The 23,202-nt window shown below is 35.5% G+C and overlaps 2 protein-coding genes across 2 annotated transcripts; one reads left to right on the plus strand and one right to left on the minus strand.

Moving 5' to 3' along the window:
* Nucleotides 1–5,526: 5,526 nt before the first annotated feature.
* Nucleotides 5,527–7,506, minus strand: LOC106770081 (putative disease resistance protein RGA3). The gene is made up of 2 exons (XM_022784564.1): nucleotides 5,698–7,506; nucleotides 5,527–5,578 (listed from the first exon to the last, which is right to left on the minus strand). The coding sequence occupies exons 1-2, from the start codon at nucleotides 7,449–7,451 to the stop codon at nucleotides 5,527–5,529; spliced, it is 1,806 nt and encodes a 601-aa protein (XP_022640285.1). The 5' UTR covers nucleotides 7,452–7,506.
* Nucleotides 7,507–20,827: 13,321 nt separating this feature from the next.
* LOC106770082 (uncharacterized mitochondrial protein AtMg00810-like) lies at nucleotides 20,828–21,517 on the plus strand. Its single transcript, XM_014655908.1, has one exon. It carries the CDS (start codon nucleotides 20,828–20,830, stop codon nucleotides 21,515–21,517), a length of 690 nt encoding a protein of 229 aa, XP_014511394.1.
* Nucleotides 21,518–23,202: the final 1,685 nt, after the last annotated feature.

Below are 23,202 nucleotides of genomic sequence, written 5' to 3' on the forward strand. Positions count from 1 at the left end.
TGAGTATATTTTTTATGTGATTAACTTCATGCATATCAGTAAGGATGATATCATCAACATAAATTAGTAAGATAGTGATTGTATTACCATTACATTTGATGAAGAAGGAATGATCATCGGAAGTTTGAGTAAACATGTGAGAGAGAAGGAAAGAAGACAACTTGCCATACCATTGCCGGTTGACTTGTTTCAAACCATAGAGAGATTTATGTAAGAGACATACTTTGTTGTGGTTGGAATCATGGAATCTCGGTAGGGGTTGCATGTAGACTTCCTCATTTAAGTCTCCATGTAAGAAAGCATTGTTGACATCAAGTTGCCTTAAAGGCCAATTTTTTGCAGCAACCAATGAGAGGACTAACCGGACAGTGGTGAGTTTGACAACTGATGAGAAAGTGTCAAAATAAGCAATGCCTTCCAATTGTGTATACCCTTTAGTAACAAGGCGAGCCTTGAACCTGTCAACAGTGCCATCAGGATTATGTTTTGTTTTATAAACCAACTTACAACCTATGGCTTTCTTGGTGGGAGGTAGGTCAGTGAGAGTCCAAGTCCAATTCTATTTAAGAGCAATAATTTCTACCTTCATAGCAGCACACCAATGTTCATGTTGAATTGCTTCTTTGTAGTTAGTAGGATCATGTGTTGAATCAATAGAGGATATAAAACCTCTATATGTGGGAGACAATATGTCAAAACTAAAAACATGTTCAATAGGATATTTAGTAGTAATAGTACTATAGGAAGCTATTTGGAAAGCTTTTAAATATGCAGGTGTTTTCCTAGGTCTAGTGGATCTCCTAGGGGAGGCAATGTTGTTGTCAGTATTAGTGGTAGTAGTAGTAAAGGGAACAAGTGCAGGGTGGTTAGTTTGATGCAGATCATGAGAAGTATCAGGATGATGAAGGGGCAAGGGTAAAGTGCAGTTTGGAGATAAGGAGAGGGGATATTGGGAAATTCATTTTCACAAAAACTAATATTGCGAGAAATTTGTATGTCATGGGTGTCAAGTCTATAGGTGATGTATCCTTTTGTAGTAGGATGTAGACTAAGAAATATGCTTGGGGTAGCCCTTGGGTCAAGTTTTTTTCGTTGAGCTTGGAGGGTGCTAATATAACAAAGGCATTCGAACACCCTAAGTCTAGAAATATCAAAATCTTTATGAAAAAGTTTGTCATATGGGGAATTGTTATTAAGAAGAGGAATGGGCATAATGTTGATAAGAAGAGTGGCATAATTAAGAGCATATGTCCAGAATTGATGAGAAAGTTTTGAGTGAAAAAGCAAGGCCTAGTAACATTTAAAAGGTGTTGATGTTTTCTTTCAACAATTTCATTTTGTTGGGGTGTTTCAATACATTAGGTTTGGTGAATAATCCTTGAGATTTAAAATAATCATGCATGGCAAACTCTGGCCCATTATGAGACCTGAATGTTACCATACTGTTCATTCAAGAATTTAAGAAATTGCAAGGCTCGGTCCTCATGCTTTCTTTGTGAAATGATGGAGAGCATTTTGCAAGAGCATTTGATATCGCAGGTGAAAATTGGGTCATGTCTGAAACTATCCAATTCATCCCATATGATACATAATTTTGTGTAGAATTCACTAATAGTTTGGCTGCCTTGTTTGAGAGAAGAAGCTTCTTTATGCAGTTTTGAGATGCGCAACAGATCCCCGGGAAAAACCTTGATTTGAGATCGTTCCAAATGGTTTGGACATCATCCATCCAAAGAATGTTGTGCCTGATGTATGGAGAAACGGAGTGGACCAACCAAGAGACCACCATGTTGTTGCATCTCTTCCAAGCATTGTGCGAAGGGTCTTCTCTGGGTGGTTCTGCAGGAGTTCCATCAATAAATTGGGCTTTATTCTTGGCACTTAATGCAATGGTCACAGATTTGTTCCATGCATGGTAATTGTTGGAATCTAGAATAGGAGAAACCAAAGATGTGGCTATACTTTCACTGGGATGAAAGTATAGAAAACTTGAAGGATGATTGTTCTCATCATTCATGGTGCAAGAATCGAAAAAGAAAGGGAAAGATCTTTAAGAACCTCACAAGGTAAAAGGCAAAGAGGAAGACAGAGTGTTAGGCACAACAGAACTCTTTAAATGAAGAGCTCTGATACCATCACAAAGATAGCTTTACAATGTTTGACGGTATGTGTGCAGACTTTATGAAAGTATTCATGATGCATCTAGAAAAGAACGATAAAAGACAACAAGAAGGAAAAAACTGATATATGAGAAATATATATTGTTATTATACAGTAAAAAAGTGAAAAAAGAGAAAAAAAAAGAGAAAGAATACATATATAGGAGATAGAAGAGAGGAAAGAATATAAAGCAATAAATGGGAAGCGATAAGCAGTGCGATGGATTAGTTAGAATTGTATTTCTGACCTATTTTATTTTTATTTTAAAATTGATTAGTAGAATTTCATAAATTGTGTGGAAGAATTTATTATGTATAATGAGAAAAGTAAGAGAAAAATGACTTGAGAGTAAGTTGAAACTTATTAATATTTTAATTTTGAGATTTGATATACCATTGAACTTTGAAGCTTTGACCAATAAGCAACTTCTGAATATGTGTGTGAAATGGAATATGGTGGAAGAAGAGAAAGAAAAGTGTGAAACTTGTGATAGGCGTTCATCACGAAAACAAAACCACAGAAACAAATTTATGGAACTTTTCAAAAATCAAACAAAACAACGTTGAACATAAGGCTCTTCCACTTTCTTTTGTTTGACATAGGATTATCTAACCATTTTTATAAGTACTTAAAAAACTACAAGAATAAGAAAAAAGTTATATAAATGTTTTCATAAGAAAATAAGTTTTTTCCTATATTTCTAAATTTTTTGTTTTTAATTTCTACACAAGTTAATTTTGATTCATGATAAAAAATCAATTATTTATTTGTCTTATTTTATTATCATGAGATAACCACAAATAATAAAATGAAAGAGAATTGCCTTGTGTTTGCATTCGAAATGGTAAATAGATTAATTAATATTTTAATAACTTTTTCTTTGCACATGTTCCGTTAATTTGTGTCTCTCGTGTCACTTTTCTTTCTTTCTTTTTCTATTTTTTATTTTAAATTTGATCCCACCTTAAAGTAATTGAAAATTGAATGAATATTTTTATCTAATTAGATATTCAAAGAAAGTATGTTTTTATTTGTTTTATAGTTAATTTTTTTATGATTTTGTAATGTTTAAGATTAAATGAAAAAAATATTCTCCCAACTCATTTTATCATATATCAAATTATGTTACATTTTTATACACTATTCTAGGTTCCTATATTTCGAAAAGTTTAGCTACTTAGATTTGAAATATTTTTGACATAGATAATTTTTACATGAAGGTAACATAATCATAATCTCTTAGTTTTATATAAAATATTGTTGGTTGAGAATTTGTTTGAATATTAAATGTTATTGAGTTATGTTTGATGTTGATACTCTCATTTATAAATTGATATAGTAACTAAACTATGCATAATAGTATAGAGACTTTTAAAGTGAATTTTAATTATGGTTTAGGTAAATAGATGAGATATTTATATATTTTCTTATGATACTTTACAAATTTGATGTAAGTATAAACATTTGTACTTGAGTTAAGGAAGTAAAATTGATTCTAAATGAGAAAAAAATATTGAATAAATCATGATTTATACATAATTTTGTGATGTGGTTGAATGATTTTGTGTATTTCACGTGTGGTAAAATTATAAAAATAAATTAATTATTAAAAAAATAATAAGATGGACATCACTTAGTGTCAAAATAGACATTAATTGATGGTTTTATTGTTCAATTTAACCCGTCAAATGAGTTTTAAGGCAATTTTAAGATTTTCTTGCTCAACGAAACAAAGACGTATTCAATAGGGATGGACGTCAATTTTGACATATGTTCATGTGACAGCCGATATCAATAAACATCATGTTTGAAATCCAATGTCAAATTAACGTTTCTTAAAAGATGTTGAATTTTAATTCAACCTTAAATGTCGAAAATAATAAACATCAAAAATCTTTTTTAGTAACAATTGCATTTTACAGATTTTGAAAAAAGGAAAAAAAATAACAAAAACAATATCTTTGAAAACAAACTTTTATATTCTAAATTAGCTTTTCGAAAATCAATATAAAAATGCAATCTGTTTTAATCACTTCGATAAAAAAAATTATACAGAAAACCAAAATTTGAACCATCTTTAATAAACGATTTAAAAACTAACTATTTTTATACAAGTTAACCCGGTAATCGGTTTAAAAAGTAACTTTTTGAATTGATAAATATATAAGAATTTTCTTATTTTAAAAAAAAAAAAAATTGGTTATAAAAACTTATTTAAAAGCTCTTAAATAAAAAATGTAAATTAAAGGGTATTTTTTGAAGTTTTTTTATTTCTCCCAATGTTGATATCTTCTGCAACGAGGAACTGAATAAATATCTAAAAAACATATATTCTTCCTCTTACTTGATCTATACTTGATATTGACACAACTATTATCGAATATTAGCTTACCAACACTTTATTTTGTACAAAAGAAAATCATTGTATCAAAAGTTCAGAAGTGAAAAAAAAAATGTATAAATTTATAGAAAAAAAAAATACATAGTTTCTATATAAACCGGAGAATGCATAGCTTCATGTTCAACTAAGTAAATACATAGATGAGGTAGAGAGGCCGACAGAACTGTATAACCTGTGAGATGAAGAAAATTTTATCTTAGAAAAAGGAATTGTTGAAAAATAATAATATAAAAAATGTTAAATGGTTGAAATTAGTATACCTTTAACTTTTGACTGTTAATTCTTTTTCATTTTCTGATTGATAATCATCCCAAACAAGATTGACATGAGATATCTTGTGCCAATCCTGTCCAACTTCTGACCTGTATCTTTTCCATAATTCAGAAGAACCAGTGACAACTATCTCTTTTAGATTTGTGAGGTGATGCATGTTATCAGGGAGTGATAATACTTTTGGACAATAGCTAACTTCAAGTCGTTGGAGACATTTTAGAGTTGATAGCCAATCGGGAAGCTCCTCAAGATTCATGCATTGTTCAATAATTAAGGATTGTAAAGAGTTGGCGGATCCTTGAAGCCACCGAGGCAATGTCACTAGATTTGGCAAGCCTCTGAGAAGGAGAAACTTCAATCTTGAATTAAGGATTTGGTTGCTAAAGCTCATTGACAAGTTCAACTTGTTGCAGTTGGAAATAGCTAAAACCTCTAAATTTTTTATGCCATGGAACGATACTGTCTTTAGACTTTCACAATGAAATAAAAACAATTTTTTCACAGTGGTTAGTAGTATTTCCTTAAACAATGACTCAAAATTATCACATTGATAAAAGCCTAATTCTTCTAAAGAAGTCAAACTTGCAATCTCGTTTTCTGGACAAGCAGGTTCTATGGTAGTTATAAACAAGTGATGAAGACTTATTAAATTTGCTAGTCCTTTGGGTAACTTTTGTAGCTTTATGCACCAACTAAGGTTCAAATTTTGCAAATTTTGAAGTTTGCAAATTGAATCCGGGAGTTCTGTAAGGTTTTCATTTCCCGCAAGGCTGAGAAATCTTAAATGTTTCAACATTCCGATGCAACGAGGCAGACTTGTGTATTTAGAATATTGTAAGATTAAAACCCTCAAGAATTTGCACCTTGACACCAATGTATTCAAGAAATCTTCATTATTAGCTCCAGTGGGAAAACTAATAGTTCTTAGACTTGAGGGAAGAAGAGCTTTATCAAGCAAATTATTATTCATTAACACCAAATGATGGGCATTCTTGTTTAAGTTTGGATTGTGGTTTTGGATTATTTCAAACTCACCCTTTGCAACATATTCGGCAAGATCAACCACCAAATCATGTAATTTAAACCGATAATCACCTCCCAAGTCTTCATAGTCTGAAAGAAAAGATCTTGACCATAGCTCATGCAACAATTGAGTGGCAACATCAATTATTGATTCACTTGCCTTTGGTGTTGGAAGAAAACCAAGTACTCCCCAGAACAGACAAACTTGAGAACTAAAAATATAAGTGTCTTCTGGGTAAAGAGAGAAAGAAGCAAAACAAGGTTTTAAGTATGAAGGGAGTTGATCGTAACTTAGTTTGAGAGCAGGCAAAATGTCTTTTTCATTTTGTTTTAAATTCCAAATCTCATTGTCTCTTACACTCTCCCACTCTTTTTCATCAACCCTTGAGAACAATGAACTCCCTACCGTTTTCACCGCCAATGGTAACCCTCCACATTTTTTTACTATTTCTTCTCCAATTTTCAATAGTTGTGGATGTTTCATCACATCTCCATCTTCAAAAGCATATTTCACAAATAAAGAAAGAGAATCCTCTTTAGAGAGACATTGAAGAAGATACAAATTTGAAGATTTAGTATGCATAATGGCAGCTACTTTTTGGCTACGAGTAGTTACTAGGATTTTACTCCCTTCAACACCCATATCTATTATTTCCTTCAACTCATCCCATCTTGCTGGATCCTCGTTCCATACATCATCCAATGCGAGCAAGAACTTCTGCCCATGAAGTGTATTTCTCAAACGAATTTGAAGTTGCTCTGTCTCAAAGTTATTGAAGTTTTCTCCAATTGGGTTTGGAGCAGAATTGAGGATTTTAATGAGCACGTTCCTAAGTTCAAAATCATTGGAAACACACACCCACATCCTCAACGGAAAACATGCATGAATAGTGGTGTCATTAAAGACCAACTTAGCAAGTGTGGTCTTTCCTAAGCCTCCCATTCCCACAATGGGAATAACAGAGAGACTTTGGCCATGATCATCTTGCAACAGAAGATTTATTATTTCTTGTTTATCATGTTCCCTCCCTATAACATTGGAAGGGTTTACATGAGAATGAGTCATTTCCCTCACATGCACGATACGTGTGTCTTGGTGAATGACTTGAAGGCCAAACATGCTTCTTTGAGCTGCAAGTTTGGCCAACCTGGTGTTGATGTTTTGAATGTGATGCGCCATTCTAAGACGATAAACAACAGGATTACTTGATGAGAAGAAGCGGTGTACCTTTCTTGAGCAGCTTCCATAGGTGTTGACAACGTCTTTCCGCAAGGCTTCACACTCAAAATCATCTACTATGTCTTCAGCATCAGAAAACACACGCTTGATTTGAGTCAGCCATTCACTCAGGGCACTGCTATGCGGATTCTTTTTCTCAGCATCTAAAAGCACACCTCTTATGAGTTCCATAGTTTCTTTCATGTGTTGAAGATGGCGGTGCACACCAAACGCTAGAGAAACTTCTTGAAGGGCAGCAGAAGCAAGCTTCCCGAGGAGCGATTCTGCAGAGCTGAAAAGAAGCAATTCAGCCATGACTTTTAAGTGTGGAAGAAAGAAGAATGGAATGGAAAGGGGTGTTTGAAGTTGAATCATATATCAGGTAAGTATGATATTTATATTTGTGACCGAGCAATGGAAATGGCTCTAATTCATAGTCTCCTCTTCGGGAAAGGTATGACTTTAAATTAGAGAGTTGTTTTCTTTATATCCTGCTGACTTCTATGCAATTACTAGAATAATCAAATCTTATTCTATTTATTTATTAGTATTATTATAATATATATATACATTATGTTATGAATTTTAAGAAAATGGCTAAATACGTTTATTTGGTTTTTATATTTGACCATTCTTTTAAATGTGTTTTCGCTGTTTTTAAATTTTAGTCAAATAAAATAATTTAAATGAATATTGTAAGTGTCAATATATTTTTTTAAAAAAGTTTCACATGGATATTTTAAGAAAGTTAATTTTTGTTAATTATAATTATGTATTTATTGAGTTCAAATTCTGTATATTTTATTTTTATTTTTAAAGTTATATTATAGAATTTCATAAATTATCGAAAGGATTTATATATATTCAATAAATATAATAACAAAAGTAATAGAGAAATTAATTTTTTTCAAAATTTGAGATGGTATCAAATCTTCTTCGGGAACTCTTTGGTTGATTTAATTGCAGTCTTCATTATTGCATAAATGTAATTTTTATTGTTATGTAAATTTTCTAAAATACAGTACCATTGTTGTATAAATTCTTAAACGCAATCTTTATTATTGTATAAACCCGAACGTGCCTATTACATTTTCCTTCAAACAACTTTCTTTCTAACCTTGTTCTTTCAAAACTTCTGTTCTTCTCTCTAAATTCTCTCTAAATTGAACCATTGAAATTCCATTCCGCAAATGCCTAGACGATCTTGGCATCACAGGCTCCGAATTTCACCGATCCCATTTTCGATTTCTTAGGGTAAACAATTTTCCCCTTTCTTTGATGTTAGGAGATCTAAGACCTATAATTTCACTGATTGCATGTGTCTTTTGTGTCATCCACTTCAATTTAATTTCAATTCCAGCTCTAAGAGCGGTCTTTGATCACTATTTTGTGGTCTCTAGGATTTGTGGGAGTTCTTGAGAAGTAGAAACTGTTGAAGAAAATCTTGAGTTGCACTTTAGGAATTTCAGGTTAGGGAAGCTAGACTCTTCAATTTTTGTGTGAATTGTATTGTGCATGGACTGAATGTATGTTTAAGAACATAAAATTTATGCCTTGAGAATTTGTTAGGTATTGTTGTAACTGTTTGTATGAAATTGGGGGTTTGATGGGAAAAAGTATGTATGATCTGTTGAACTTGAACTATGAATTGATTATAAGATGATGAAATGTTATAATGATTTGTTGTTTGAGGTACTGGTGAAGATGTTGGTTGTATGAAATATGATTTAGGAGAACAGTTGCTAGTTTCATTAATTTAACACTGGTTTTGAATCATAAGGGAGGAAGTGAGGTAGTCAATTTGAGAATTAAGGATTGAGAACTGATTTGGTCAATTGGGATGGTCTAGGTAGAGTATATGTTACATATTAGGCATGTTTAAAGGGTCAGAAAACAGTGCTAAATGGTAGAATTAGAATTTGAACTTTGAGTTAATGAAACCTAAGTTTTTGAACAAGAATTGATGCACAAACACTAAAGGATGGAGTTAGGAAGGGTTATAAACATTTAGACAAGTTCAACTCATCATATAGATCAATTTAGGAAGGTTAAAAGTTAATAAAAAGGTCTAGAACGAATTTCGGGGTGTTGGATTGTCAAAATCTGCAGAATTTAGCTTTTCCTGTAGACAAAATTCGCTTAGGGCACAGGGGAGGGGTGCGCTGAGCGAATTAGGTGCGGCAAATTGAGTATTTTTTATGTTTTTGATGTTTTGGGAGTTCCGGACGTCCGTTTTGGACGTTTTTTAGGTCGTTCTGGGAGTTTTTGACCCTTCCGGAGCCATTGGCGAGGGTCTCCAAGCTGTTTGAATTACTTAAGTATTGATAATTAAAGGTGATAAAGAAATTTGTGTTAATAAGTGATGTTTCTGTGAAAGTATGTAATGTCTGAGTATGTATGAGTTGTTTTTATGACATAACTAAAGAATGATTGTGTTCCATGTGATGTAATATGAGGATTTAAGTTGTATCTCTCGGTGAGATTATGGTAGCGTTTAGAATGAATGTAGGAAGCTTAGTCTTGGGGGTTATCCTAACACTCTAATGACTTTTTCAATCTCACTTAGAGAAGAATTAGTCATGTGGTGAGAGTAGTAGGAGGTCCTAGTCTTGGATGCTTCCAGTATGGCTCAAGATGAGTGATAACGGACTTACACTTGTGTGTGTGTGGTAGGGTTTAACCCATAACAATGGCTTCGCAAAGCAGTAGATGCCACCACAAGTGCACAACCCGCCATAGCTCGATATTCATTCTACGTCCGGACGAGTCTTATCTAGTTATGATTTTCTATATGGTGTTATTTACTTGCTTGTGTGAATACTAGTGAATATGTTAAGTTAAAGTGAATTAATATGTATGCTTTTTTAGAATCTAGCTTACCCTTGTTGTTTGTTGTGTATGCTTGTCTGTGCTTTCCTTTTTGCAATGATCATCCAATTGGATGTGAACAGACGCAGATAATGTTCCTCTTGAGCAAGCATTGGAGAGTGAGGATGCAGCCCCTAGTTCCTAGGAAATATTTTATCTATCTTATTCATTTTTGGAAGACTTGTTTGTAGAGGAAATCTAAAACTTTATAGATCCTTTAGAATAGTTTAGTCCTCTACTTATTTTGAAATACTTTAAAATGTGTAAAGTTTAATTTTATAGCTTTTTTGGGATGACTGTAAAATTATATTAAATTTACATCCTCTTAGCTACTCTATTTTATTATTATGTATTTCATTCTATATTATATCATCTTATATAATTTGGGATGTCACATATATAATGAAAAAGTAAGAGAAAATTGATTTAAGAGTAAGTTGAAACTTATTAGTATTTTAATTTTGAGATTTTACATACCATTGAACTTTGAAGCGTTGACCAATAAGTAACTTCCGAATTAAATGGAATATGGTGGAAGAAGACAAAAAAAAGTGTGGAACTTGTTGAAAACAAAACCACCGAAAGAAATTTATGAAAGTTTCGAAAATCAAAGAAAACAACGTTGAAGATAAGCCACTTCCACCTTCTTTTGTTTGTAGTGAAATTATGGACCAATCTTCTTACACTTCTCACAGTTACATAGGATTATCTAACCATCTTTATAACTATTTAAAAAACTACAAGAATAAGAAAAAAGATATATAAATGTTTTCATAAGAAAACAAGCTTTTCCCTATATTTCTAAAATTTTTGTTTTCAATTTCTACACAAGTTAATTTTAATTTATGAAAAAAAAAATCAATTATTTATTTGTCTTATTTTATCATCATGAGATAACCACACACAATTTTAAAATGAAAGAGAATTGTCTGGTTCTTGCATTCGAAATGGTAAATAGATGAATTATATTTTAATAACTTTTTCTTTGCACATGTTCTGCAATGTGTTTACTTTTCTTTCTTTCTTTCTTTTCATTTTTTTTAATTTTTTTCTGTTTCAAACTTTGATCGCACGTTAAAGTAATTGAAAAGTCAAAGTAATTGAAAATTCAATGAATATTTTTTATCTAATTAGATATTCAGACAAAATAGGTTTTTATTTGTTTTATAATTAGTTTCTTTTTTATGATTTTGTAATGTTTAAGGTGAAATGAGAGAAGTAATTTTTCCAACTTATTTTATTATATATCAAATTACGTTTTTATGCATTACTCTCTATATTTCTATATTTTGAATAGTTTAGTTAGTTGGATTTTTGAAATGTTTTTGACATTTTATGATAAATAGTTTTGATACGAAGGTCATAGTCATGATATTTTGAGTTTTATATAAGAATTATAATTGGTTAAGAAGTTGTTAAAATGTTGAATGCTACTGAGTTTTGTTTGATTTTGGATACTTTTCGTTCATAAATTGATATAGTAATTAAATTATGCATGTTAAATACAAGGACTCTTTAAACTAAATTTTAAATATGATTTAGGTAAGTATAGTAGATATCTATATTCTGTGGTTGAATTAGTCCGAGGATCGATTGACTTTCCTTTTCTGCTTTCTTTCGATCGTTTTAATCCTTTCTCAGAATACAATCTTTCGATGGGTGGTTAACCTGTCAAAAATACTCCAACGCTCAAATCAGATATATTTTATAAAGGTATTCTTATTAGGATAAAGTAAAGTTATTTTACCTGAACTATATTTATAAGGCTTGTGGTAGCCAAGCACATTGATTAATCATTAAACCAGACAATCAAATTCAATAATACATGTTAATTGTCCATTAATACCATATTCTCGTGCAATATGACCTGTCAATCACTCATAAATAGCATATATTCACATTTAATATGACCATTAAACATTTTAATTAGCCATTAATAATATTTACCTTTCCTTATTAGTGTTTGTCTGACCGTCGGTCGGTTGCCTATTTTGGCTGCGAATTCCGAGGTATAGTACATTAAGCCCCCCAAGTCCTGAACAGTTGTTTTGCAGGTGCGAAGGGGTTTAAATATGTCGAGCAGATTTAGAGGAGAGTGAGAGTTTCTCACCACTCGGTTTAGGACGAGAGTGAGAATTTACTAGGAGCGTTTTCCATCGCTCGGTTTAGGACGAGAATGGGAGTTCACAAGGAGCGTTCCCCACTGCTCGGTTTATGACCAGGGATTCTCGGAGGGCGTTCCCTGAGTTTTGTAATATTGCAAAACATCCAACAGTTGAATAGAAGTGGTTCGGCTTTATTAGAATTGTAAACACATGTCTTGTCAAAAGAACTTATTCAAAACAAAATATCACATTAGAATTCAATTAACCTAAACATGAAAAGAGTCACTTTCCAATTGTTAGAAAGGACTTTTTATTTTGTCGCCTAGTTGATATGTCTTCAAATCGAGCGGTTAGGGCCACGACTACGGTTGCGGCTTCGACTGTGCCTTCGTTCATCTCTTCCATGTGGTCGTTCGGCTCTTTTCCATGGCGACATTAATGGGCTCCTTGATCTCGTCCGCTCCTTCTGCACATACTTACGGAGATGGCCCGCACGAATGAGTGCTTCGATTTTATCCTTAAGTGTTGCACATTCTTCAGTGGTATGCCCCAAGTTTTTATGGTATTGACAATGCTTTCCTTTATCAGCATTTTTACGCGAACGAGTTTCCTTACCGAAAGAAGTTCAACACTAAGAGCTTCCCTAAGGATCTTTGTCTTGGGTGCATTAAGGGGTGTGTAATAATCAAACTTAAGTTCTCGGTGGAAGTCCTTTAGTTGAGAACCCCCTCCCCTATCGCTGAACAACCGTCTGTCATCCTTCCTACCCCCTCCCACATCAGCTTCTTGTTGTCTTCCTTGCGAGATTCGCATGTCTTCCATGCAGATAAACTTAGTTGTTCGCTCTTGGAGCTCGTCCATAGTTTTTGGTGGGCAAGCATACAAATTTTCGGCAAAGTACCCATGGCCTTAGGCATGAAGGCAAGTTGTTGATGATGAAAGAATGAATGATTAACACCTTTGACTTGCCGAGCAGTTTCAGTGTATCTCTTCATAAATGCCTTTAAAGTCTCTCCTTTCTCCTGCTTAGTATTCACCAATTATGCCAGTGTTATCTCCTGCTTCCGGTTGAAGGAGTATTGTCTTCTGAAGAGGGTTTCCACAGTGGCGAAACAATCTACTGAATTTGGAGGAAGAGTATTATACCACTCCAACGCCTCATCCTTGAGTGATAAGGAGAAAACTCTACAAATGACCGGATCGTTGTTTGTGTAAAACGCCACTGTGTTGGTGAAGATCCTAAGATGATTATTGGGGTAGGCCGAGCCATCCTACTTCTCTAACGCAGGAGGGGTCTTTTCTGACATTGGAGTTTGCATAATAGTCATCGTAAAGGGGAGTAAGCTGGTGGACTGAACAGTTTGCAGAGGATCGATTGTCCTCTTTCAATGTCTCTTTCAATGTCGTCTAGATTACAATGTTGGTTACCGTTCAGGTTAGCGTGTTAGTTACCGTTACGGTTAGCGTGCTGGTTCCTTTAAGCTATCCTTCAACTGTATAGTCTCATACCTACTGGGAGAGGCTAGGCTCTGATACCATTTGTAACGCCCCAACAACTTACAGGGACTGCTGACTACCCCCACACATCAACACGAGGCTTTCCAGTGTGTTTTGTCCTCACTCACGCATTTTCCGAGAAAACTTCTCGGAAGGTCACCCATCCCATAATTACTCTAGGCTAAGCACGCTTAACCATGGAGTACTTATGAGTTAGGCTACCGAAAAGCAAATGCATTTGTTGAAATGAGTAGTCAAATCAATTCCTTTAAATTATCCTTCAACTGTATAGTCCCATACCTATACAATCTCCAGATCCCTCTCATTCTGGTGTATGTTCGATTCGTCCATGTACCCCTTCCATTGGAAGCCTGCCAGGAGCCGCTCCTTGTCCGTGCCCCCTGCATCATGCCTCTTTCACCGGCGATCACTCCCCGCCTTCGTCAGTGCCCGGGTGTCACATTTTCCAATCGCCTTCGTACCAAGCGCCATTCAACCTCCACCAACAACATGGTGTTTGTGCCCTATGTTAGGTTAAATGGGGTTTCCCTAGTGGTATCATGAGGCGTGCACCGATAAGCCCATAGGACCTTCGGGAACTCCTCTACCCAGGCCCTTTTCTTGTCACCTAATGTTCTATTGAGCTCTGGAACGATGGTCTTATTGACGACCTCAATTTGACCATTTGTCTCTGGTGCTCCACCAAGTGGGTAATGTGTTTGATGCCTAAGTTTTTGTAAAACTCGACGAACTTTTTCTCAATGAAATGTCTGTCTTTATGCCTGATGACCATCCGGGATAGCCCAAATCGGCATATCAATTTTCACATAAAGCTCTGCACCTGCTGAACAATGATGGTTGTTAACGCTTCTGCATATACCCATTCAGTGAAGAAATTTATGGCGACTAAGAAGAATTTCTTTTGGGCTTTCCCGACCAAAATAATGCCTACTATATCCATTCCCCATTGGGTGAACGACTAAGAGGAGACAATGTTGTGAAGAGTCGTCGGTGGCCCAGTGATGTTGTTGGCATGAGCTTGACAAGCCTGACAACTTTGAACAAAGCACTTGGTGTCATCCTCCATGGTGAGCCAATAATAGCCAGCTCAAAGTGCTCTGACCTTGAGGGTTCACCGTTCGGTATGGAATCCACAGACTCCATTATGTAGCTCGTCTTATACGAATTGGGCTTCTACTTCCGAAAGGCATTTTAGGAGCAAAGTTGTGAATCATCTTCTGTATAGCTCTCCCTCGCTCAGGATAAAACGTGCACTCCACTATTGTTGGGCCATTAGCCTTCTTATATCTTCTCTCCAGTTAAATCTGGACAAGAGGGACACCTCCATGCACTCCACTAACGGTTTCAGTAGGACATGTCTGATCAACATGTTTAATATCCCCCTTTTCTTCCCTGTCATCAATTTAGACATGTCTGCCCGTTCGTTCTCCTCACAGGGGATGTGTATTATTTTCACGTCTTCTAGATCTTTAACTAGCATGAAAGCTTTGTGAAAGTATTGGAGTAGGTGGTTGTCCTTGACTTGGAATTCTCTGTTCATTTGCTCTGTTACCAACTGTTAATCCGTTTGGCACTTCAAACAATGTGTGCCCACATCCTTTGCCAACTTGAGACCTGCCACCAAAGCTTTATACTTTGCTTGATTGTTGGACACTTTGAGTCTAAAGATGAGGGAGTTCTCCAGGACTAGCCCATCTGGGCCCTCCAACACCACTATTGCCTACCTCCCTTCTTGTTAGAAGATCCATCAATGTAAAGCTTTGACTTTGGATTCTCTTGTAACAAACACTACGTTGATAGCTTCATCTAACACGCCCAAGTATTACTAGAGCTTTTTATTATCTACCAGTCGGATCATTACGGGCGAACTTGCCAGGATGACCTTAACCTTTGTGAAATCTTTTTCACAGCTATCGTCCCATTTTCCCTAGAGCCCTTTTTCATTTTCTTCAATATCGGTTGGATCTGTTCGACCAACTTCTGAATGAACCGTGACAACGACATCATCTGTGCAACCTTTTCACCTCCTTTAGGTTCTATGGGCTCCTCATTTACATGATGGCGGCGCACTTGTCCGGATTGGCTTCAATCCCCCGAGCGGTCAACATGAAACCTAGGAACTTCCCTGCTCCTACGTCGAACGTCCACTTGGTGTTATTCATTCTCATACAGTACTGTCAAACATGCCCGAAGACCTCATCCAGGTCTCTAATGTGATTTGTTACTCAGTTTGACCCAACCACCTTATCATCCACATATACATCCATGCACTGTACGATCTGCTCATTGAAGATTTTATCCATAAGTCGCTAGTAGGTTGCCCTCGCATTCTTTAACCCAAAGGGCATGACCTCGTACCAGTAGTTGGCCTTGTCAGCAATGATGGTCCTTTAATCCTGATCGAAGCGAACATAAGGATTTGGTTATAGTCCAAATAGGCGTCCAGGAAACTCAGCATTTTGTGTCCCGAGGCCCCATCAACTAGTCCACATATACTGAGTAGCGAATATGCATCTTTCAGACACACTTTATTTAGGTATGTGTAATCTATGCACATACGCCATTACCCCTTAGTTTCTTCACCATGACTACATTTGCGAGCCATGTTGTATAAGTCACCTTCCTTACAAATTCTACCTCCTTTAACTTGTGCACTTCAACCTTTACAACTTGACTCTTCTACTCTCCTAACTGCCTCTTCTTCTGAGCAATCGGACGTGTTTCCCTAAATAGGGATAACTTATGAGACATTATCGAGGGGTGGATCCCCGACATGTCAGTTTTTGTCTAGGCGAAAAGGTCTTGGTTCCACCTTAGAAATAAAACGAGCGTCCGCTCGACCTCCTCACCCAACCGTTTTGCCATCATGGTTAGTTGGGTGTCGTCTCTGCCCAGGAGATATGGCTTCACCTCCCCCTAAGGCTTAATCTGCCATCGCGACCTTAGAACGTCACACATTTATGGGGAGAACAGGATGTACTTTCGATCCAACTGAATAACATTCTCTCGCAGTCTTGTGGTCTATCCGGATGATTCATATGGTTCCCCTATCAAAGGGATACTTCATCGTAAGTAGAGATGACAAAAATCTCGCACTAAAATCCGTTGCAGGTATTTAGTACTCGTGGGTAAGAGGTATCCACGGGTAGTGGGTAATTTAATATTCGCTCGTTAACTGGCTAGGTCCGGGTATCACATTATCCATACCCGTAGATATCTGCTACCCATTTGAAAAATGAAATTATACTTTTACCCCCATTACGTTTAAGTTACTTTGTTACGGTTCAGTTTAACTTATCTATATTATCTCTACCATCATGCTCTTTGTTGAAAAGAAATAGCAAACCCTAAGTAAGTCTTTAAAGAGATAAGTAATGATTAGACCAATCATTATCCTTTTATTGACGCCATGGATTCGTCCTTTATCTCAAAGGATGGCATTTCTGCTTCCAAAGATAAAGAGTCAATGGTTGAACCTTTCTTGGTTTAAGCGCTTCAAAACCTTCGACATAGTGTCATCATTTACTGCTCTCTCCTTCTTTTTCCCTCGATTTTTAATTTCGGAACTGTTTTTTTGTCATTTGTGAAATCTATTGCTTGAGTGTTTTGTTTGTTATTTTTCTTTTTCTGCTCTAGTTATTGGGTACGCATAAAAATTATAACTTGAAGTGGATTTATTTTTTCTCTCTCTTTAATTTGGTTAGATATGACCCAATTTTATCAATTTTGTTCTTAATTTAAAGTTAGGGTTGCGGGTAGATTTTGATTTGTCAGATCTGGGATGATTGAGATTACCTTAGAAGTTTCAAATTTGAATATAATGTTCATTTATGATGAGTTGGTAAGGGAATGTGACATTTGGACTCCTAGGTTTCGAATTTAACTATTATTTTGCTTTGCAATTTAATTTGGACCTTTTTTAAAAAATCATAAAATATTTTTTTAAATATTTGTGAGTTGAAAACGGATATCCAATGAGTATTTGCGAATTGGAAAAAATCCGGGTATTCAGCGAATAACGGGACGAGTAACGGGTATGACTTTTACATGCGGGTTGGGTTGTGGGTAGACATTATCCCTGCCCGACCCGACCTGTTGCCATCCCCAATCGTAAGATGTGGCGTTGAGGCGATGGTGCCAAACGCATTCAAGTAGGGGGCACCCTTAACACGTTATATGACGTGTTGGTTTCCACTAAGAGGTAACAAATCCTCCTCTCCTCACTATCCCGGCAAGATCCTAAGCGGGTCCAGAGCTCTACGTATCCTCGAGTATCAACCCCGAAACCTACGATTTATTCATTATATGGGACAATCAAGTCCTCTAACAGGTCCATTTATTGAAAGGTCTTCCAATATAAGATATTGACCGAGCTACCCTGGTCAACTAGGACTTTGCTCACACCATATATGGCTATCTTCATTGTTATGACCATGGGATTGTCTTGGTCCGGGTCGGGCGCATGGAAATCTGCGTTCATGAACGTGATAAAAAACATTGTCTTTCGCAGATTGTCTACCAAGTGGACCATCCGGAGAGCTCTCTCATGCCGCTTTCGAGCCGACGATGATGATCCACCGTCAGCAAACACACCAGAGATTGTATTGATGTGGCCACGCAGGAGACGCTTGCCACTACGACTTTAGATCCTACTCCTCCTCCTCTTTGGCCTTGGATGATCGGTCGCTCCGTACCGAGGGCGTCCACGATACTCCTTTCTGATCTATCGCTTTTTACATACTTCTTGAGATGTCCCGCTCATATCAACTCCTCAATCTTATCTTTGAGGGTTACACATTCCTCCGTAGTGTGACCCATGTTCTTATGGTATAGGCAATGTTTATTACCATCAACCCCAGGGGGAGTTAGGCGTCTCTTTGGTATCGGCATTGGCTCTGCGCTTAAAGCCTCATGTAGTATCTTCGCCCAGGGGGCGTTAAGAGAAGTGTATTATTGAAAATGTGGCCCCCGAGGAAGTTCCTTTGGTCTTGAACTTCCCAATTTCTCACCTTGTCTGTTCGGCTCCGTCTTCACTATGTGGTGTTCCTTTACTGACAACAGTGCTTTCCTCTAGGACAGTCCTCGTCCCACTTCTTCTCCGACTTTCGTGCTGGTTGCCTGGTTGGTGTCGCCAGGCTCAGAATTATGCTTTATCCATTCCATCTGAACAATCTTGTCGCCTTCTTCAACGACTTTCTCCTTAGCAGCCTAGCCGCATTCTTGGCTCTTAGGGCGACCAACGCTCCTTCATAACGTTGTTGCATCTCCATCATTTGTCGTTGTAGCACTCTGATAATTTTTGTCGGGTCCTCTGAACTCAAGTTTCTCGTGGTCACAATTGGGTCTTCTGAATCACTCGGCGCCACGATGGGCACCAAAATGTTTCGGGTGTAGGGTCGAGTAACTCCACAAAGCACACCTTCACACTTTATTCTACGCTTGCTCGAAATTCTGTTCACCTTTTGTTGAAGTCATTTCTTATTAATACTCTAAACCACTCGGGGGTACTTGTCAAAGACACTCCAATGGTTAAGTCAGTAATTAGTCTGAACGATAGTCAAAGCAAAATCTTAAATTCACAATAAATGTGATCACTCACCCCATTTGACCTTTATTTATAGTTTTTTAGATGCACTTAAGATTAGCAAAACCTTAATTACGGTCCAATCTCGGCCCATTAGATACTAGTTAAGACTTACTCTTAACATTGATTTGCAACGACTCTTAAGAGATGTTTTGTTGTTAAGATTGTCCATTCGACCCTTATCCATGTCCGGCAACGACTCTTGTCTTGTATTGTCCAAATTCATGTGTTTAGACATACCCAACCGATCACTTATTCTCAATAACTCTTTCCATCCAGTCTTTACGTAACTGTAACCGTAATCATACAATACAATTTAGAAATTTGATGTGATTATAAACATAGTACTTAAGTTAAAGGAAATAAAATTGATTCCAAATAATGATTGAGAAAATTATGATTTATATGAATCAATTGAATTGTTTAAAATTTAATCAATTAAAATATTTTTAAAAATTAATTTAATTATGTTTTAGAGATTTATTTTTCTAATATTTTCACTCAAATGAAAAGATTTTTTCACTCATACAAAACTAAAATTATAAATGATCTAATTTTTTTTTTCGCTAAACTGAAAATATTTCACTCCAAAAAAACAGCACTAAAGTCAATTTATGTTCAAATTCACTTAAACGGATGAATGTTCACATGGTAGCTTTTGCTTAAACTAAATGAGAATTTTTTTTTTGGTTTCTTTTAACTTATTATTATTATCATTTATATAATTATTATTAGAAATATAATTTATTAATATTATTAGTATTGATATCATTATTTGTATTTTCTATTCCTCTCTTCATAATAATAAAAATTTACTGCACTAAATTTTTTGCTAAACGGATTCCTACTCTTTTCAAAATTTATAATTTATAATTATTATTAGTATAACAAATCATATAACAAATAGAAATACTATATTATTTTATTAAGGTAATATAATAAATAGATATTTCAAAATTTATCATATTATAATAAATAAATATAACAAATCAGATTAAAAAATTTATATAATTTAGTCAATAAGTCAATATAATCTTAAAATAATTGTCAATTATAATCACAAAACATATAACATAATCATGATTTCAAAAGTTTAATACACTTTTTAAACAGATAATAAATAATCATTCCAAAATATTAATATATTTATGATATTATTATCATAAAATATTAAAGTTCTCTTCTTTGTATTTGTCGCTCCTAAGAGCAACTTTTACTATTCAATTTTTTTTGTTTGGAATTTCTTCAAATCCCCCTCACTGGAACTCTTTATTTAAAAGGGACTTTCGGTATTTTCTAGTTGTAACTCAGATATACAAACAATAATGAAAAGAGTTTGAGTTTTGTTTTTCCTTACCGTTGTTCTGGTGTCTTTATTCTCCTCTTGTTCTCGTTCCAGTCAGTTCCAGTGCTTTCTTTCTTCTTCGATATGCCAGCGTGCCTCCATGGAAGGGCTTCGTGCTCTGCCTCTCGCACATGCATCAAACCTTTCAAACTAATCCCTCATCTAACACCACAAAGCTTGTCGAGGAAGACCTGTTTTTGCGTCTTGGGTCAAATGACTTTTGGGCCTCTGTCATATGTTTTGGGCCTAGTTCTACACCTTTTTGGGAAGCAAACCTAGTTCTACACCTTTTTTAAGCAACAAGTATTTCCTGTACAAAACAGAGAACTATATGGATGATCCTAGCCTCTACCGTAAACTCATAGGGAAGCTCTTCTATCTCACTAACACTAGACCGGACTTATGTTTTACTATTAATCTCTTAAGTCAGTTTATGCAAAAGCCCACTAACTTTAACTATCAAGCTTTGCAGCATGTTCTCAGGTATATCAAGTCAAGTCCCTCTGAAGGACTTTTCTTCCCTGTTGATTCTAGCATTCAAATAAAGGGTTTCAGTGACTCCGACTGGACCACTTGTCCTAATACACGAAGGTCCACTACCGGGTACTGCGTTTTTCTAGGAACATTTCTTGCTTCATGGAGGTCGAAGAAACAGAGCACTGTTTCTAGGTCATCCACAGAAGCAGAGTATCGCGCCTTAACTGCTACTGTATGTGAGATGCAGTGGCTTCATTACATTCTTCAAGATCTCCATGTTCAACCCAATGCGGATTCCGTTCTCTACTGCGACAATAACTCCGCAAGACATATCGCGCACAACCAGGGCTTCCATGAACGCACTAAACACATAGAGCTGGACTGTCATGTGGTACGTGAAAAGATCCAAGCCAAGTTCTTATGTCTTTTGCCTATTCAATCGGAGGAACAACTCGCCGATGTCTTCACCATGTTCCCTCATCGCACACGTTTCAGATCTATCATCCCCAAGCTTGGATTAGTGAACATCCACCATCCAGCTTGAGGGGATGCTATTGAAGTTCTGTTCTTTGTGTTTGTCGCTCCTAAGAGCAACTTTTACTGTTCAGTTTTTTTTTTTCTGTTTGGGATTTCTTCAAATCCCCCTCACCAGAGCCCTTTATATAAAAGGGACTTCCAGTATTTTCTAGTTGTAACTCAGATACACAAACAATAATGAAAAGAGTTTGAGTTTTGTTTTTCCTTACCGCTATTCTGGTGCCTTTATTCTCCTCTTGTTCTCGTTCTAGTCGGTTCCAGTGCTTTCTTTCTTCTTCGATATGCCAGCGTGCTCTGCCTCTCGCACACGCGTCAAACCTTTCAGAATAATCCCTCATCTGACGCCACGAAGCTTCTCGAGGAAGACCTGTTTTTGCATCTTGGTCAAATGACTTTTGGGCCTCTGTCATATGTTTTGGTCCGGTTTTAATATAAAGATAAATGATACGTATAATTCTAATAGTTAAATATATATTATATATAATTAAAAATTACTGTATATAATTGTAATAGTTAAATATATAGTTTTTAAATTCATTTCAATAAATATAACAATAATTATATTTTTTTTTCTTGAAAAAAAGTTTGTACTGCTCTCAGAGGTTAGTTAGTCCTACATGTGCACCAACTTTTATTTCTTTAAATTTTAAAATTTGTACTATATTTTATTAAACTATTTATTTTTTATTTTAATAATTATATATTTTAAATTTTAATCCTTGTTAAATGATTTTGTAATATGGACAATGTAACAAAGTATCAATAATCATAGGAAAATGATGTGACCAGAATTTTCTTATTTCTATCACTTAATAATTATTCAAAACAGTTTATGTTAGTCCATGAGAAAAGAAAACAAGAGTCCAAATACAAAGCATAGAAAACAAGAATGAAAATAAAGAGCAAGAGAGAATGATCTGAATGAATACTAAATTCTGTTGTTATGAATTACAAAGAAAGTGGCCATAATATAGCCAAGCAATACAGATAGAAAAAACAAAAAAAAGGATTGAACACAACAACTAAATGTTGAACGACGTATAGTAGTTGAAGGTCAAACAAAACATACAAGACCGAACGGTCACTAACAGATGAAAGTCGAACACAGGTTGAACACAGTTAAAGATCGAACGATTACAACCAGATATTGAGTCTAACTAACAATTTTCCACCTAGACTCAATAAAGACAAAAGATCGAACAACATTGAGTTTAACTAACAAATCTCCACCTAGACTCAATAAAGACAAAGACCGAAAGGTATTAACAATCAAAGAACGAACGATCCAAACTCCATCTTCCTTCTCTCATCTTTGGTCTTTGGGCTTTGCTGCTTGGAGAGTTCCAGATGTTGGCCAAAAGGATTGCCAACTGGTTTGGATTGAGACATCTAGCACCTTGAAACCACTTTCTACATATGATTCTATTACAGCTGGCAATAAGTATGTCATCCATGTATAGCAAAAGATACAACACCTTAGTGCCTTGATTCAGAATGTACTCACAGTCATCATCCAAATCTCCATGCAAAAATACAGTTCTCACATCCAATTGTTCCAAGTGCATATTGTGATGAGTACCGATCGCCATTAGAAATCTAATCGAATGGTGCTCCATCACATGAGCAAAAACCACATGGTAATCTATACCTTTAACCTAGGTGAAGCCTTTGCCTACAAACCTTGCTTTGTAC

The sequence above is a fragment of the Vigna radiata genome, chromosome 8 (assembly GCF_000741045.1).
Source record: "Vigna radiata var. radiata cultivar VC1973A chromosome 8, Vradiata_ver6, whole genome shotgun sequence".
Taxonomy (NCBI): domain Eukaryota; kingdom Viridiplantae; phylum Streptophyta; class Magnoliopsida; order Fabales; family Fabaceae; genus Vigna; species Vigna radiata.

Coding starts and splice junctions, on each gene's coding strand:
- LOC106770081 (XM_022784564.1), bottom strand. CDS start 7,451: ATGATTCAACTTCAAACACCCCTTTCCATTCCATTCTTCTTTCTTCCA. Junction 5,579..5,697: donor TTGAATACATTGGTGTCAAG/GTGCAAATTCTT, acceptor AAAACCTTACAG/AACTCCCGGATTCAATTTGC.
- LOC106770082 (XM_014655908.1), top strand. CDS start 20,828: ATGGATGATCCTAGCCTCTACCGTAAACTCATAGGGAAGCTCTTCTAT.